We start from the raw sequence: 19,129 nt of genomic DNA, 5'->3' as shown, positions 1-19,129 counted from the left end.
GGTGCAGTCGCAACTGGCGCCAAAGCGGTCCAAGACCGTTGATGTTAGAGTGGGGGATTTGAGCAGCCACACTTGTGGGAAGTGTGGGAAGGGTCACACCGAGGTTTGTAGGACCGGTGGTGCATGCTGCAAGTGCGGAAGGGATGGGCACTATACGAGGGATTGTCGGCAGTCAGTGCCAGTTCGGGATTTGAGGATCTGCTATCATTGTCATTAGGTTGGACATTTGAGGGCCAACTGTCCACAGTTTGCTGCAGGATCGGTGCAGGCTCCAGCACCGGCCACTTTGAGGATCACAGGTGGAGGTCAGGGTGGAGCAGAGCCCCCGAGGGCTCAGGGTCGTGCTTATCAGCTTGTTGCAGAGGAGGTCAGGGCAGTGCCAGAGACAGCTGCAGGTACGTTCCTTTCTTGATGTCTTGTTATCTTGAGATTTTGTGGTGTATTGGTTTGTGCTGGTATCTTTGTGTGGATTTCGATGCGGTATTTATTGTTTTGCGGGTTGTGGTTTGAGTTATGAATTTGTGTTTCGGGTTTTCGTCTTGGTATCCGTTGTTCCCTGAGGGTTTGGTATGATTATAGTTTGGTATTTTGGTGCTTTCGTTGGTTAGCGTTTGTAAGGGTTAGTAGTGGAGATGCGACATTAGGTTGAATGTCGGGTAGCATCTACATTCGTGGAATGGATAATTAGAGATCGGATTCTTTTGAGCGGTTTGATCAGTGAGGAGATGTGTTTTGCTGAGGGTTGTTTATGCTTGTGGGAAGCAGTCAGTGTGTAACTGTTCTCTTTGTGCAGGGTTGTTCTGGAAGGTCGTTGATGGCGACCGGTGGTTGCTGGTCAGTGCTTTAAGTGGGGGAGAATTGGAAAATTCTCCGGGAGATTGATGAGTATTTGAGGGTGCTTAGCTGTTGGGATTCAGCAAGTGTTCTGTCAGCCCAGAGTGTAGGCTGATAGGAGTAAGTGTCGAGCATGTGGGGCAGGATACAGACCTAGGGCATTTGATTGTGGAGGGCCTGGGAGCAGGCCGGGATCAAGTATGTATGATGAAGTTAGAGTTCGGAACCCCTCGAGGGCTAGAACGGTATGCATGGGAGATTTTCTGGGAGGATAGCCCGGAATGTTGAATGCTAGTTGAGCGGTCCGGATAAACTGAGGGCCGGTAGGCGTACCAGTCAGGCCGAAGGCTCGGAGAACGGTCCAGTCAAACTGAAGGCACTGAGAGCGGTCCAGATTGGCTGAAGGTTCTGAGAGAGTGGTCCAGATGGGCTGAAGGCCTGGTGAGGCGGTCCAGTCATGCTGAAGACTCTGCAGGTATTGTTGGATCAGTTTGAGGATATGGATTGTGTTCGTTGCAGTGCTTTTGCATTAGAAGGTCTGGCCCCGGGTAGTGATCTTGATTAGTGGAGTTAGTGCATGGGCTTGAGAGTCCCTGCGACGAGAGTCAGAGTATGTGTGTTGGATGGATAGTGGATACGCTAAAGGGTGGTGTGGCGTTGGGCGAGCACCGTGGCACTTGTTGAAGTGGCTATATGGCCAAGTGGATTCCTTGGAAAAGGAAGTGAGAGAAGTGTGTAACTCCAAGAGGGAGTGCAAGTTCACGGAAGTGAAAGCGGCAGAGCAGAGTTATGAATAGAGTAATTCGAGTATGGTTATTGAGCAGCGTGTTTGAGGCAGTGGAATAAAAGCTCATCCAGTTTGGGATGTTTGCTGAGATCGCGGAGGGAATTCCGCAGATATAGAGCCAAGAGACTCGGAAGGGATGCAGGGAGAGAGTCTTGGGCTCTCAATGTGGTTCTGATCAGGGTTTTAGGTGTGTATTAGTGGTTCATCCTGAGGGATGTTGGAGGATATCATCAGTGTATCGGGTTTTCCAAACCTGCGGGTGCTAGAGCTAGTTCAGCATGTGTATGCAATTGCAAGAGGAGAACTCGTGGGAGTTGCTCTGAGAAAGAGAAGGAGTCTTTCCCTCGTCACGGAATGGATAGAGTGAGATTCGGATCGGGGATTCGATGGTTCATGGTTTTCTAGCCTTATGAGTCGAGTGATGGTTGTGATTTGGAACAGTGTTGCATTATGAGTAGTACTCAGTGATTAAGTGAAGTTATCAGAGGGTGAACCCGGTGCCCGATTTGAGACGGTGGTCAGGACACCGTGAGAAAGGGAAAGTGCATTTGAGTTTCGTTTGGGTATGCCTTGAGGGACCTGGTTTGGTTGAGGCCAGGTGGCGCGTTGCGGGTGTATCTTGGAAGTTGAGTTGTTGTAGGCTTCGAGGGTGAAGCCTAATGTAAGTGGGGGAGAATTGTAACATCCCGGAATAGCAAGAGTAGAGTTGAAGGGCTAAAAGTGTTATTTGGGAAGGAGTGACTCGGCGAGTAGAGCGCGACTGGGTCGCGTGTTAAGTAGCCGACTCGGCGAGTCAGTGAGATGGACTCGGCGAGTAGGCGTTGAGTGGAGAAAACCCTAATCCTCGGGGTTGAGCCCTATTTAAAGAACATTATACCCTTCCCCCAGCCTCTTTATTCCCCTTTGAAGTCCAGAAACCCTAGAAAGTGCGATTGAAGAAGATTGGAGTGTATTTGGAGCATTTAAGGAGTTTGTTGAAGGAATTTTGTGAGATTGAAGGCTTGGGGCAAGGGGCTTTGCTTGGAATCGAATTTTATAGCAGTTGGGGCGTCCATTGGAGGTAATATCTCGTTCTTGGACTGATTGTATGTTGTTTCTTCATTTTGGGGTTTGTGGGATCTTGTCTATGGATGTAATTGGAAGTCTAGAGGTTAGATCTGAGGTTGCTACCTCAGATCTGGAATGGAGAAGAATCAGAGAGCATGAAAGTCCCTATGTTGGAGTGTTTAGTGAAGCTTGCATGTCCCAAACCCTAGTTATAAGTGAATAAGGCCTAGATCTCTTTGGATTCACGTAAAGTTTGCCACTTTACGTGATGGATGAGTTGTATGAGGCTAGATCTATGTTTTGGATCAATTGCATGGCCTGGAATGCTTCTGAATGGATTCAGATCAGTGGTACTCGGCGAGTCACATAGGTGAACTCGACGAGTTACTTGAAGATGAGCTGGGACCCGACGAGTTGGAAGAACAACTCGGCGAGTCGGATGAAGATAGTCTGGAACTCGGCGAGTTGTATGAACAACTCAGCAAGTAGGTTGATGATAGCCTTAGACTCGGCGAGTCTGTTCTTGGACTCGGCGAGTCTTGTCGAAGAGTCCCAATATTTTCTGGTCGAGTCGAGAATCGGCAAGTCAAGGGATGACTCGGTGAGTTGTATGCGAGTGGACTCAGAGTTGTTGAACTCGACGAGTCTCGGGGTGACTCGGCGAGTTAGGTCACGGATTGAGTGAAGTTCTGATTATGGGAACTCGGCGAGTTATAGGGTTGACTCGGCGAGTAGGGTCAGTCAGGAGTTGACTTCGACCTTGTCTTTGACCAAGGGTTGACCAGTGGTTTCCAGGGGCATTTTGGTAATTGTTGATTGTTGTTTTGAGTTCAGTGCATTGGCGGTTGTCCAGTGGTGGAGATCGAATCAGTGATCGGCGCAGTTCGGGTTATCTGTTCAGTCGGCAGTTTCGAGGTGAGTTATCCTCACTATATCAATAGGGTCTAAGGCACCAAGGCCGGCCCTTATCGGATTGAGATCCGGGTAGTTGTTGTTATGTTGTTGCTATGTTATGTTTGCATCCTGAGAGCTAGGATGGTATATAGAGACCTGTTTGAGATCGGTATCCTGAGAGATAGGGTGATGCTATGCTAGTGACCTGTTAGGTCGGTATCCTGGTTAGAGGGGGGATGATATGCTATGTGATATGTTGATCTGCTTGTTGACTGTGAATTGCTATATGATTGTATGTATATGTGCACATGGTTGTTTGGACTGGAGTTGGGTTGAGGCGGGTCCTGCTGTGTGCAGTAGGCCAAGATACCCAGGGCGGACAGGTTGTCCCGAAGGCCCAGCGAGCGGCCCGGATAGGTTGTAGGCCCCGTAAGGGCGGACCAGACGTGCCGAAGGCTCGGAGAGTGGACCAGATAGACTGAAGGCCCGGTGCGGGCGGACCAGTCATACTGTAGACTCAGAGAGTGGACCAGGTGGATTGAAGGCCCGGGACCGGGCGGACCAATCACACTGTAGACTCGATGGATGTGGATAGACTCAGAGGGTGGACCAGGTGGACTGTAGGCCGGTGCGGCGGACCAGTCACACAATAGACCCGAAGTGCATGGCTGTTCTGTGATCGGATATGTTATGGCATGTTATGTGTGTATGGTATTTATGGTTGGTATTTTGGGGATATCTCACTATGCTTTCGGGCTTACAGTTGTGGTTTCATGTTTTTTTCAGGTTCTTCAGGAGACTGTGGCAAGGCGAAGGCGTGATTGTACCGCTCCTCATGATTTTATAGTGATGTGATTATGGGAACACGTTAAATGATTTGTATTGGAAACCTTTTTGTAAAGATTTTAAATGTAATCGAGCTGTTTGAAAATTTTAAAATTGGTTGTATTTTCGGTCGTTACAACGAGACCCATATAGGTCGGTGACATCCCCATAGACATCAAGTCTGGTTTTTGATGTCTTGTCAGGGGAAGGCAAAAGGACATGGAGATTATGAAGGGAGAGAGGGGTTTTAGGTTTAGAAGGAAGAGTGTTCTTCTTCTCGTCCTTTTTGAAGTGTTGACTTGAATGATGTGGAAAATAATGTATATGTGATAAGGAAACCGGTTAAAATATGTCTAGGTGACTAAATAGACAGGTTGCCCAGAAATTCGTTCCCTCATAAAGCGACAAAATAAGTTAATTGGCTAACTGGGTAAAACCAAGAAACTTAATAGGGCATATATGTCATTTTCCCTTAAGTATAATATGAAATTTTAAAATACAAATTAAATATTAGCTAAGTTATTTGTATATGATTATATCCAGGAGCTCTAAGAAAATATCATGTGGCAAATAATAAATACAAATACATAATTGAATGACAAATGACAACCTAAAACTATTATTTCATTAATATAAATCATAATCATATATTTTATATAGTATCTTGAATAACATCATTTAAAATTCTTGAATTTTGAATATTTGTTTTCAATCTTTAAATGTCCATGTGTAATTTTCACTTCGAATTTAAACAATCCATGTTCAAAATGAATTTGTAGATAGTAAACATAATGTATTATTGTGTTCAAGTTAAATTCTAACTCATAAAAATATTAGTTTAGTTATGGACTTCGTTTCTTTGAATTCTAAGTTATATATATATATATATATATATATATATATATATATATATATAGTTTTAAAAAAATAATAAATTTAATGAATTGGGTACCCAGTATTCGAACTGCTACCCACCGATTTCAATTACGGTTCCAACATTTTAGAAACTGCCGATTCCGGTTATAGATAATTAGGGCGGGTACCAGCATACGCTCATCTCAATCTAAACTAGTGTAACATCCGGTTCATGGTACGTATTTAAATTTAAGTAGTTTCATATTTTGCTCTAGGACTCGGCGAGCTAGAGGCCCAACTCGTCGAGTAGACTCAATTTTGACCAGGAGGTTTGGTGACCTACTCGACGAGTCGGGAGACCGACTCGACGAGTAGGGCCGTCTGGATGAAACCCTAATATTTAGGGTTTGTGCCTTATTTAAACAACTTATTCTGCCTCAACCCAGCCCCCATCGCCCCTCCTAACTCAGAGAAACCTTAAATCGAAACCCTAACCTTATATGAGTGTTCTTGAGCAATTTTTTTGTGATTGTGGTGATTGTGAAGCTTGAGAAGGAAGAATGAGCTTGGAAGCTCAATTGCAAGCTAGTAGATCTAGAGGTTGTGCCCCATTTCCAGCTCATTTGAGGTATAAAGCTGAAACCTTGACCATCTATCTCTTAGCTCTCTAGTTGGGGTTCATTTCTACCTTTTCTAAGCCTTATAGGTACCATACTTGGAATTTTGTGGTTCATGGAGGGTATAGCTTCAGATCTAGAACCATTGGGGGTTCTTATGGCATAAAGGCAGTGTTCTAAAACTTGCCGAGTTGGCCGATTACTCCTCCGAGTAATCGCTACTCGGTCCCTTACCGAGGCGAGTTACAGAATCCCAAGTAGTCCCCGATTGGCCCTTACTGAACTGAGTAATGTTATAGAATATGGTCAACTCGGTGATTAATATGTATAATATACTTAATTATTTATTATTTAGCTCGCACACACGTGATTATTACTACATATGTATCTTAAATTTTCAGTAATTATTCACAAAGTGAGACCATTATGTGTTTTTTAGTTTTTATGTATTCACATGTATCTAATTTTGTTATATATTTCAATCAACTTATGATTTTAAGTTATGATTTTGACATATATAATTTATCTAAAAATATTTCTACACAAATTACCGAATCCGAGTACTCCCCGAGTACTCCTGAGTACTCCCGAGTACTCGCTACTCGGTAGTCGGCCGAACAGGTACCGAATAACGACTTCTACAACCTTGCATAAAGGTGCCAACTTTATTGCCATAAGCACCCCATGCATCTTGTATACTCCATTCTAGAACCATTTGGGCCAAATACGTCATGCATGGACGTCAAGATTGGAACTTTTCGTATAATACGGACCCTAGGATGTCAGATCTATGATTTAGATACATTAAGATCGATTAAAATCGACTGTATAGTGTTGGACAAAGAGGGACTCAATGAGTTGCTTAGGTGACTCGGCGAGTCGAGTCACAGTTGCCCCCCAAACGTCTTCTGGAAATGGTCTTTGGATGAGTTGAAGGAAAACTCAGTACGTTGGGGTTTATTATGGACTGGAAGATCGAAGGACTCGACGAGTTCAAGGAGGAACTCGTCGAGTTCAAGGCAATGTCCCAACCACATGAAGACGGACTCGACGAGTTCAAGGAGAACTCGACGAATCATAGACCAAACACCTTCATACGGATGAAGATGAACTCAACGAGCTCAAGGATGAACTCAGTGAGTCAGTTGAAGAAGGTCCCGCTATTTTGTTGAAGGCGAACTCGTCGATCTCTTGCTAGACTCGACGAGTAGGGACAAGGTTGTAGAATTTTGTGGACGTGGGGACTCGACGAGTTGGTGAACCAACTCAGCGAGTCTAGTTAACCAGATGTTGACTTTGACCAGGGTTTTGACCTGGACTTTGACTTGGAATTGAGTAACCCTTGTAAGAGTTATGAGTATGAAATATTAATGTAGAGAGGATGTTGTGTAGGGATTGAGGAGTCGAGAAGAGTTGAATTCCATACCGAGGATAGTGCAGACATTACACGACATCGAGGTGAGTTACCTTCCAGTAGAGGTGGGTCTACGGCCACAATGCCGACCCATCAGAAGGAGTTGTCTTTAGATGATTGTCTTTGAGATAATTGTCTATGCGATAGTGGTAATATGAGGGGAATAGTCCCCTGATTCGGACGTTAGGACCGAAGGGTAGGTCAGACACCCCAGACATGTCTGACAGTATGATTATGATATTTTATTATGTGATAGTAGTAGGGGTGAAACGGTCCCCATGGTCGGGTGAGATAGACCGGAGAGTAGGCATCACCCTAGAATGGCCTAACACGGGTAGGTCAGCACCCCAAAATGGCTTGACATGGGTAGGTCAACACCCCATAATGGCTTGACATGGGTAAGTCGGGCACCCCAGAATTGCCCGACAGTATGTATGATTGTATGGTATGTGGTATGATGGGGGAACTCACTAAGCTTAGTGCTTACGGTTTTCAGTTTTGGTTTCAGGTACCTCTTCGTCGAAGGGGAAGGAGTTGGCAGGGTAGCAGCGCATCGCACACACATGATTCCTCATTTGATATTTTTTGGATTGTACTATGACATTATTACTAATTGACGATATGGTTTTTGAGACATGTAACTATGGTTTATGAATTTATATGATATTAGTAATGTATTCCTCAAACAAGTTTTATAAGCAATATAATTAAAACAAAAAATTTTGGTCTCAATTTTTAGGGATGTTACAACTAGTCTCATTAGTGAGATAAACTATATTTGGTCACCACTGTGTAACACCCATTTATGAGGTTATCAAATTGTAGATTTGATTATTTCATGTAACGTCCCAAAAGTACCTAGTAAAAATTTCATTTTTAAAACAACCCCACACATCCATTCATTTGTTTCAAAGACAATCAAAGTGTAATGTATTCTCAAACATCAGAGTGAGTCATAAAAAGATAATATATAATAAAAATCCAAGGGATGTAGTGAGATCAAGTCAGACTCTTCCCTTTGGAACCAAAAGTATCTGAAACATTTAAACATAAAACCGTAAGCACAAAACTTCATGAGTTCCCATAAATACCACATAACTATACGAGCCCCGCCCACAAACATAACGGGCCCCACCCAATTAGCATAACGGCCCCCTTCCAAATCACATATCGGGCCCCACCCATCATACATAACGGGTCCCGCCCAACATACATGCAATAGTCACAAAGACAAATGACATCCTACATAGTATAGTGAGAAAACTCACCTCACACTCGAATTGAATATACAACAGCTCGTATAAACGTGAAACCAGTGCTACAACCCACCTATCGAAACACCCAATTTTAAACCTTAGTCTACACTCTAAAACTAGCAATTTGACCAAAAGTCAACAATGTCAAAAAGTCAACGGTTAAAGTGAACACGTCGTGGCAGCTTCACGACAAAGTAGTTGCAACCAAACTAGCCACTACATCGTGGTAACTTTATAAGGACAACTTAACGAATTAAGCACTTAACCCCTAATCCTAAGATCTCCAAAGCTCATATCTGAAACTCCTCAAGGTCTTGATGGATAAATTTTCCAAATTTATCCATTAAGACATCCCAATAAGTCAAGATCTTTAATCCTAAGTTCTTAATGGTTACACCAAATGCATAGACACCAAACTAAATCATGCAAAACTACTTTCCAACCAACATAATGATCTAGAAGCCAAATGATGCACTCAAATGCTCTAGAGTACACTCAAACTCCAAGCACATGAAGATTGGGACCAAAAAGATCATAAAACAACCTAGAACAAGATCTAGAGAAGTAATGATAAGCTAGAACCAGAAGGTTAGAAACATGATGACGATGTTGGATGTAAGCTAGAACCAAGCTTACAAACCATGAGATGGACTCCTTTCTCCTTCAATCTTTACAAAAATGGCTTCACATACGCAAAACACACACAAAGATGCTAGGGTTTGGGTGCAAATCGATTTTAGAGGATGGAGGCTACCAAATGATGCAACCCTAGGAGTTAGTGCCTTTAAATATGGCACAAATCCCATAATCGTCTATGGTTCTGAACCCCACCCGCCACCACGTTGTGCCGAAAGCCTTGCTAAGTCATGGTGGTTCGTGGATGCATGTTTTTCTGAACCAACACGTTGTGCTCATTCCATCACCATATCGTGGCCAAGCCAAAATCCCAAAAAAAAAACTTAGATTTAAAGGAATTAGAACCGAAATAATCATACCTGGAAGCGGATGTTACATTTCAAGATTTGGAGGTTTATGAAAACTCGTAGTTGTGACACGATTAGTAGAGTGTGGCGTTACGAGCCACGTCATAAGTAGCAGCGTGATCAAGGTAAGGGTCACTACGCAAAGCCGTAATCAACCATACCCTAGATTTCGGGCCTTTAGTCCTATTTAAGGATTATCATGTTTAGGGTTTGTGTAAGGTACATTTTATGCGCCTATTTTTTCACTTTTATTTCATATCCTTGCATCGAATTTAGGCTTAAAATCATACATTTTACATGTTTCCGGGACATTTCATGATATTGTTTCACTCACACATTTCTATAATATTTTAGGGACTTTTAGAGGTTAAGTTTTATTAGGTGAGATGACTAGAAGCTACGAACAAGATTTACCGACTTTAGAAGTTGCAAAAAACTGAGTAAGGCCCTTTAGTAAAGACATCCACTGTCGTGGATTTTAAGGCATGAATTTCCACGGTTGTGTTTTACGTTGCCATTTCAGCAACCTACTTTGAAGACCCATCTCATATTAGCATTGTACTTTGAGCACTTCCATGGTCATGTTTTCTCATAGTGTTAATTTTCAAGGTTGTGGAAACGTGAGCATGGATTTAGAAGCGGTTTCTAATATTCCTAAAAAGGGGGGCCATTGACTTCATTTTTGGGGGGATCGAGTTTTAGAGCTTTGAAAGGGCGATTCTGGAGCATTTTTTAGTTTGGATTCACACTTGGAAACTATTGCAAATTATATTTTGTAAGTATGATTCGTGTTTTCGCTAGATTCTAGACTTTGTTCTTGATTTAGTCATGTATGGCTAAATCCTTTCTATCTCCTGTTTTATGGATGCTTGATGTTATGTATTTTTAACTCAACGACTTAATGTTATGTTTAATCATCTATCTAGCAATTTTAGTTTTGTTTTAAGAAAAAGTTTGATTTTAATTTTGGTTCATGGTAGCCACTTGAATTATAATTAGGTCATTATTGTCATTTAATTTTATAAAATCCATAATTGTTTTGTGAAATTGATATTAAGTGACAACATCAAATTAGTTTTGTGTTGAGATTAACGTTAGTGTAAACTATAATTGCATGTATTTACGCTTCCGAGCCTATGAAAAGTATTGGGCAATGTTGGGAACATTCATGCAATCTTTCAATCTAACTCTAAGAGCTTTTTTAGATTAGATTAGTAAGGTTAAGATTAATTAAAGAGCTTATTTTGTTTAATCAATATGGGGAATGGGGGTTGGTAGAGCTTGTTAGCGATTCCGAGTACCAACTTAGATAGAGTGAATATGACATTATTTCATGATTAATATAGCATAACCACATAGTAAAACATAGGACCGTAATATCTTCTCTTTATTGAATTCATTTACTAGTTTTGCATGTGTTTAGTTCGTTTTAATTGATCAAACGCCCCCTGCCTATTTTTCATTGCAATTCGTCTTGTGCAAAAATACAATCATTTTACAATGATTTGCATGTCTCTTATAACTTACCCCACTTCCTCTGTGTTACATTTTAATTACAGTTTGGTAGTGAATTTCCGAGTGCATTATACCCCTTTATTTATTGGGTCTGGCAACTTAACAATTTACCTCATTGATTAGTCTCCACCTCTAGAACCTTCCAACTTCAAAATCCTAGCATCTCTTCTTCCTCATTGTGCCTCAGTGGTGTTTTGGTAACCCTTAGTGAAGAAGTAAGTGGATTTTATACTCAAGAGGCTAGATCTAGAGCATATTCATCCTTCTAACCTCCTTCTGTACCTTTGTAAGTCATCAAGTTCATGCTTTTATGTGTTCTGCTTAGTAGATCTTGGATTATGACCATGTTTTAGTCCCCTTACTGATATTTGGGTGGAGTTCGGAAAACTCGAGGGCTAAAGGTTATATTTGATGGTTCTATGGAACCTTTGTGGTGGAAATAAATGATTGTCATCAAGCCTTTTGAGCCATGTATGAAGATTGTAGCATATTGCTCCCATTTTAGACGTAGGATAGAGAATAGTGTGTTTGAGGCATGCAAATGGATAATATTGGAAACTTTATCCATTAATTCATTATTTTGATGTGATCTAGAAAGTTGGATCCTTAATCTTAAGGGATTGAGCGCTTAATAAAATAAGTAATCTACAGCGAAGATTGCAGCACGACCAAGGAAGTTTGACGTCGTGAATATGGGTATGATTGAAGGATCTTGTATGATTAGGAATCATATTAAATTTATATTGCTAATTAACATATGATACTAATGGATCACACTAACAACAACTTGAAACAATTAATTATTTATTAGAAATTGATTTTAACAAATATTCAATAAACTCTTATAATTAACTGAAAATTATTTATTTCATGAAAATAATAATTTTCATTAGCAATTAACATATTATTTCATATGGTAATTAATAATTCATGCACAACTTTTAGTCTAGTTGAATCCTTTTTGTATTTTACCTAAAGACAATTTATATTTTATAAACTTGGGTTTATAAAATTCAAACAATTTCTTCTCTTTTTTATTACCAAAATTGTAGCTTCTTTAGGTGTAAAGAAGTGATGGTCTTTTTATTAAAATAAGGAAAAGAAGCATGGGTTGAAAGCATGGGGAGACAAGTAGCCTTAGGTACATGGAGTAGTTAATGGGTTAAGGACTTGTGGGTAATAATCTTGTTTTATGAAGACTTTAGAGGCTTTCATTTTGGGGACACACTCTTGCATGAATTTTGGCCGAAAATCCTCTCACTCACACTCTCTCTTATTCTTTCATGTAAAAATCTTAAGAGTTGGTTACTTGCTTACTCTCTTGGAGATAATACTTGGGTTTTATTCTTCAATCTTAAGAGGTTATAAAAGAACTAGCATTCTACATCAAGTTGATTCATTGTTGGTTTCTCTAAAGTTCATCATCCTTCATCAACTTCCAAGCCTCCCAAGAGGACCCAAAAAACTACAAAGCTTGTTATTTCTTCATCTCTTCTTTTGTTGGTGTTTTAATCTTTCCATAACTTGCAAAATAATCCTTGGTGGGTTGTAACTAGCTTATTAAGTTTGAAAATTAAAATTTAAAGACTTCTGTTTGCCATATTTATGAGTTTTATGAAACTAATTTTGAACTAAACCTCAACAATGATGTCGTGATTATTTTGTCGCCTGGTGGTCGTAGTGTGTTGACATGTTTAACCGTTGACTTTGAACAGTTGACCATTGATCAGTGACTTTAAACAACTCATCAGTGACCATTAACTTTGAACCAATTTGACTTTTGGTCAAACTTTGAAGGTTATGAGTTTCGAACTAAGGATCATTCCATGTATAATGTTAGGTGGTTCGTATTGTTAGATTCGTCGGTGGACTTGCATGTGAGGTTTGTGGTTGATCAGGTAACTCCAGGTGAGTTGTCTCACTATATTATGTGTGATATTGTATATCCTTTATATGATAGGATATAGATATTATTAGGGTACGGGTACTCTAGTAAACTAGGTAGTTTTTGTTACATATGTGATTGATTGATTGTGTGATATTGTTATGTGTCATGATGGGGTAGGTATTGGTAGTATTGATTAAATGCTAAGTAAATACCTTAGGGATTATATGTAGTTTAAATTGGATAGCCTGAGAACTCTGGTATAGGCCTTATTGCATGGTTCTTGTTTGATTGATTACTCTCGGGTAGGATTATATGCTCGACTGTCTATCCTATTTATTAGCTACATATGATTATGCATTCATAACGTGACTTGTCAATATTAGTAATAGCATCGGTATGGTTGTGGAGCAGCTAAGAGTCGGTGGTTGTGCGGTAGTTGGGAGCCGGTGGCTGAGAGCCTTTAGAGGTTTGTGGTCAAAGTGCCTATGGTTGATATGTATGTTGATACGTTATGTTAGTGGTTTGGTTAGAGCTGAGAGCATCTGTTTGTATGCATTGTATGTATAATGGAATGTGTGGTATACTGGGGAACTCACTAAGCTTTGTGTTTACATTGTTAAGTTTAATGTTTTTCAAGTTGTTCGAGGAAAGGGCGTGGCATGAATGTACACTCGCATTGAAGGTTTATTGTTTATTCGACTTCAGATGGTTTTGTAATTTAACTACGTTTAAACCTTATGTGTTCGAAACAATGAATAATAAAACATGTTTTCAAGAATGAGTTTTGAATGTTTAATATGGTTTTAATTGGAAATTTTGGTTTGAAATTTGGGACGTTACATACGAAGACTAAGTGGAGTGGGATGCGTTAAGGGGGCTTGCCAAGGTCGCCACAAATCGGCCCTTGGCTCATGCCAAGGGTCGTTGCCAAGGCCAATGTGTTAGTTCACTAGCGAGAGGAGAAAGGAAAGAGAGAGGGGGAAAAGGTGGAGAAAGGGTGTGTGGGTGGGTTATGATACTCTTTTTATTCTTGTTTTATTCTTTTTTTTTTCTTTCAAAATTAATGTCACACTGACCACCACTCCCTCTAGTCTAAATATATGTATTTTTAGAAAAAAAAAAAAGTTAACTATACGCATAAGGCTAAACGGTATGGGAGAGTTTTGTCATCAAGAAAAGCCTATGTGGCACTTTTGTTGGCGGTAAACACCACACCCCCAACCTTTTTTTTGCCGGTGGTAAATCTTAATAGTAAACTTTCACCAATGACAAATATCAATGGTAAACCTTTTTTTATTTCCTAATTAGTCATTGCAATTTTCTTTTCTTTTTTCTTTTTCTTTTATAACATAAAATACAACTAACTATATATATCATTGGTAAAAAAAATCATCATACCCTATTCATAGACAAAGCATGACAAAAATTATAAAAGTTTATATGACACCTATATCACACCTTTTTACCATTGGCAAAAAGTCACCATACATTTTAGCCTAAGGCGTCAGCCTATCCAGCTCCTCAAAGTGACGTGTTGATATCACTAGGAGGTTTAATATTGGTACTAGGTGTGAGACTCATATATTACATGGGTTTAATTAAAAAAAGCAGATATAAAAGTTTAATAATTTGAAAAGTTTGAATTTATAAGAAAAATGAAAAAAATTTGAATTATTAAAATTAATGAGACTTTAATGTAACATATATAAACTCTTTCTAATAAATACTTTACATATATATTACCTTACACATTAAATGTGGAATTTTAATTTAATAAAATAAAAAATACAATAAAATGACAAGTGGAAAATAGAAATTTTAAAAATTCTAAAAAATGTCATGTGTCCAAATGAATGAGAAGAGGACATGTTTAAAAAAAACTTTCATTTATTATAGTAGATAATTTTTTCGTTTATGTTAAAATAAATTTTAATATTCGTAAATTACACGTCATGTCTTAAAAAATATATTAAAAAAAAACAAATTACACGAAAATTTATAAATTTTTTTCTTTTTAAACAGAGTAGAATGTTCGTATACTTTTTTGTAATGATAAAATTTCATTTTGTTGGTTGTATATATAAAGAAAAAATATTTTTTTTAATGTTTTGTTTGGTTAGTTATGTCACCTATGAGAAAAGCCCAAAGATACAATTTCGATGGCTCGTCAAACCTAGTTCACCTGTTAGTCTGTTACAGGTGAAACATACCCGAAATGGATCATTCATAATAACTTACTTGAAAATGACACCTTTAATTTGAACATTTACAATTAATCTTGTCATTTCATTTGTTATAGACTTGTAGACATGCAAAAATACATCAAAATTATCATAACCATGCATAGAAGACTGAAATTTCCTATGTAAGATTAAAATTTCACACATTACTCCAATGACAATGGCCTAGCCGTTGAGATGTAGAATTCATAAAAGATTTGTCAATAATTTAGACCTAACATGCCAATAGTATTATTGGCATCCAATGATTTTGAACGTAATTGAATTCTGCAAAGAATTGAAAACAATATGGAATCAATAAATTCATTCATGAATCTTCTACATTATCAAAATTTGAGTAATTTGTAAGAGCAACATACACACATACAGACACACACACACACACATTCTAAACATGAATCTTTTACAACAAACAGGTGAATGAATAAAGAGGAATAGTTTATAGTTGGTTAAGCCGAGGCTAATAACCAAAACATAACATGAGAAGATATGGCAATTAAGAACCAGGTGATGAACGCCATGGCAATTGAGATCTCAAATCTGATACATGGAAGATGCATTTTAGTGTTTGTGCAGAAATGTAAGTCTCTTGCATATAGCACCACAATCCCTGCTGATGAACAAGCAGCAGCTAGAGACAACGTAGCTGTCACCTGCATGCATTTTACATATACAGTTACAAAGTTTTTACAATTCAGAAAGTTATTAACAAGAAATTAAATGAAAAGTGAAAAGATGTATAATATATACATACCCAATCACCCACGACAAACAAGCTGACTAGGACAGCATTTTGAAGGTCTTTCTTGATTCTAAGAGCATAAAAATCAAGACATGCTAAGCCAAAACTCCACAACACTTGAAGCCCCATTGATGCAATTAAATAGCTGCACCAGAATAACATTATATGTTGATCAGATAAAAAAGGATGATAACTATCAGGTTATCTAAGGCACGAACCAAAAGAAGAAGAAGAAGAAAAAAAAAAAAAAAAAAGGAATATATGAATATTTATTACTTGTTTCCTATTAAGCTTTGATTTCCAAATTCTGAAATCTTGTTGCTCCAGAAAAGGAGTCTGAAATCTTAGTGCAAAAATGACCAGACACTCAAATCCCTCTTACTCTAATTGTAGCGTGAAGGAGTAATTTGTTTGCCCTAACCCTAACCCTAAGGTTAACCAAAATAGTAGCGTATCCTTATTCTAAATCTGAATTGGGGAAAAGTCAAAAGCATGTTTAGTACAGTAATTAATCCTTTCAAGATTTTACATCTACAGATCGACTACGGAAGCATCAGCTGTTTAAGCAAATCATGTGATGTTACGTGAATTAAAAGTTAAAACAGCATACCAGAATGCAGTATAGTTGGAAAAGCCGGAAGCCGAAACCATCCACCCAATCGAAGCAGCAGCACATAAACATTGGCCAATTCGTAACATCAAACCACTCACACTTCCAGGGCTTCCAAACATATCCTTCATATCTCTGGGGCCCTTCTTTTCACCAGATCAAAAGGGCCCAAATTCCAGCCCTAGATTCCAAAATACCTCACCATATGAATATGAATAGATCTTAGCATGAAAATTGAATACAAAAAGCAAACTCAATTACTGGGTCTGGGGGTATATTTAGCTCCAAGAATCGATTGAAGATGGGGATTTGGGGTTAATTGAGTGTTGAATGTTGATAATGAAAGGTGTGTGTGGGGCGGGTTCAGTGACAGAAAAGTGGAAGGTACCCAAGCTGATTTGCAGTTTGGTCGGAACATTGGCATCCCGATTTGTTCGACTAATCCAGGCCACGTGGATTTTATTTTTTCTTTCTATTCCACGTAATTTTACCTCTTGTGGTTTGCAGTTGTTGGAATATTCTCACCTAACGCTTCTTTATGTCTTTTCTCTGTTAATGTATATTCTACAAATTATTTAAAATAATTTTTTAACGTAATTTAATCATATAATATGATACGTGTAGAAAATATAGACAATTTTATATTTTTGTTTTTTTTTTTACATTTTCATAATTTTCTTTTGTAAATATAATCAATGAACTTATTGAAAATGTTCACATATGATAATTATTACCGATTATAGCAAGTTTCAGCTTATGTGGCGTATACAGGGCATATACTTTGCAAAAATAATTATCCAGGAGAGTAATGAACTATTGATTTTGTTCACATTCGATCATCTAACTTGTTAAAGTTGTTCACATAATATCATTGTTTTAGAATTTTGAACCGGTAACAAGTCTAGCTAGCCTAAAATCACCAAGGTAGGGTTGTAGGTTCAGACCCAATAACACATTCATGGCTTTCACATCTCCATGTAAATTAACGAGCACACATTCATAATGTAGATACGCGAGAGCGTGAGCCATGCCTAGTATAACCTCATAGATAGTCTCTCATTTTGCTCCTCGTTTCCCAGTCGTTGCACCATGGAGGAGCGAGCTCAAGCTTCCATTAGGATAATAATCATAAAACAAAAGTTTAATCGTCTGGTTCAAACCCACCCTAAGAAACAAATGATTTTCTTGTGTCAGATCGAACCAAATGTCTTAATTTCATAAATAATGGTTTTATGTGAACAACTTCAACAAGTTAGACGAACGACTTCAATTACCGATTTGAAATTTTGAAACAATGGTATCATGTGAACAATTTCAACAAGTTGAGTGGTCGAATTTGAGCAAAAAAAAATGTCTGGATGTGAACAAAGCTAATAGTTCATTACCATCCTGGTAACTATCAGACATATGTCACATAAGTTGTAACTTGCTACAACATGTTATGACGATCATATGTGAACAGTTTCAGCAAGTTTGTTACCTAGATGTGTACAAAAAAAAAACTTACCGAAATATGAACAAAACAAAAATATAATTACAAATGATAAGCCAAGTTCCGAGAAATTTAATGTACTATTTATATGGATTTAAAGTGACCTCCAAATTGATCAAATGCAACAAACAAAATCAAAAAATGAATTAAGGGTAGTTTAGTCTGTTTATAAAAAAGAAATATTTGTTTTCCCATATAAGAAGTATGTTGCAAGTTAGTTGTAGGCCTTCTGGTATACTCTCTACACCAAAGGATGTGGAGAGTTTCCATGTCAGCCAACACACATCACCGATATACTTATCATCCTTGAAAAAAAATTAAGGGAGAAGAAGATGTTGCAAGAGATAAGAACTCGTTGTCAAATGTGGTGGTAATCACAACTCACCATGACCACGACAAACAATGACTCACCGGGATGGTGTGCATGATCATGGTCGTCAGGGATGGAACACAATCACTATAACTAAGGCGTCGAAATCAAAACTTCAAAACAAAACCATATAGATAGAAAAAATTGTTCAAAATGATTGCATATCAAAATTAGTAACAAGAAAAACTAGTAACAAATGTTGTTACATCGCACTACAAAGTGGAACTTGCCGATCTTTTGTAATTTTAAAGTCTTGCAACAGGGATACTAGACGCTGAGTTCTCCGTAATTGGAATACTAGATGTTATAGTATTTTCACTCAAAACAATCTCTAATGGTTTTTAAGGTTCTTGAATAAAATTAACATGTTTTCTTTTAAATAGCTCATTAATAATTGATTTTTTTGTCATGTTGATATGTATTATATAAATTAATTAACTAGCAATTAATAAATAACAATATATAATACTAAAATAAAATTACAACCGGCAAATATATTATATAAACAAATATATTTTTATAAAAATACAAGTTTTTTTATAATTATATCAAATTCTAAAGAAATAATATTATATTTTTATTAATTCCATTGTATCAGGGCCGACCCATGGGGAGTTCAAAAGGTGCCCATGAACAGGGCGCAAAAAATCATAGGGTCCAATTTATTTTCGACAATTATACTATATTGTATTATGTACAGTTACAAGCCCAAAAACAAATTAAGTTTCTCTATCAGGCGACGCAACAGGCGAGGGAGCGG

General features: G+C 38.2%; 1 protein-coding gene across 1 annotated transcript; it reads right to left on the bottom strand.

The window, feature by feature from the left end:
* Window positions 1-15,432: 15,432 nt before the first annotated feature.
* Window positions 15,433-16,932, bottom strand: LOC111917092 (CASP-like protein 5B2). Its single transcript, XM_023912759.3, has 3 exons — window positions 16,508-16,932; window positions 15,910-16,042; window positions 15,433-15,808 (listed from the first exon to the last, which is right to left on the bottom strand). The coding sequence occupies exons 1-3, from the start codon at window positions 16,636-16,638 to the stop codon at window positions 15,605-15,607; spliced, it is 468 nt and encodes a 155-aa protein (XP_023768527.1). The 5' UTR covers window positions 16,639-16,932; the 3' UTR covers window positions 15,433-15,604.
* Between the last annotated feature and the right edge of the window lie 2,197 nt (window positions 16,933-19,129).

This window comes from Lactuca sativa, chromosome 8 (genome assembly GCF_002870075.4).
Source record: "Lactuca sativa cultivar Salinas chromosome 8, Lsat_Salinas_v11, whole genome shotgun sequence".
NCBI lineage: Eukaryota > Viridiplantae > Streptophyta > Magnoliopsida > Asterales > Asteraceae > Lactuca > Lactuca sativa.
This window is presented reverse-complemented; position numbering and strand designations above follow the sequence as displayed.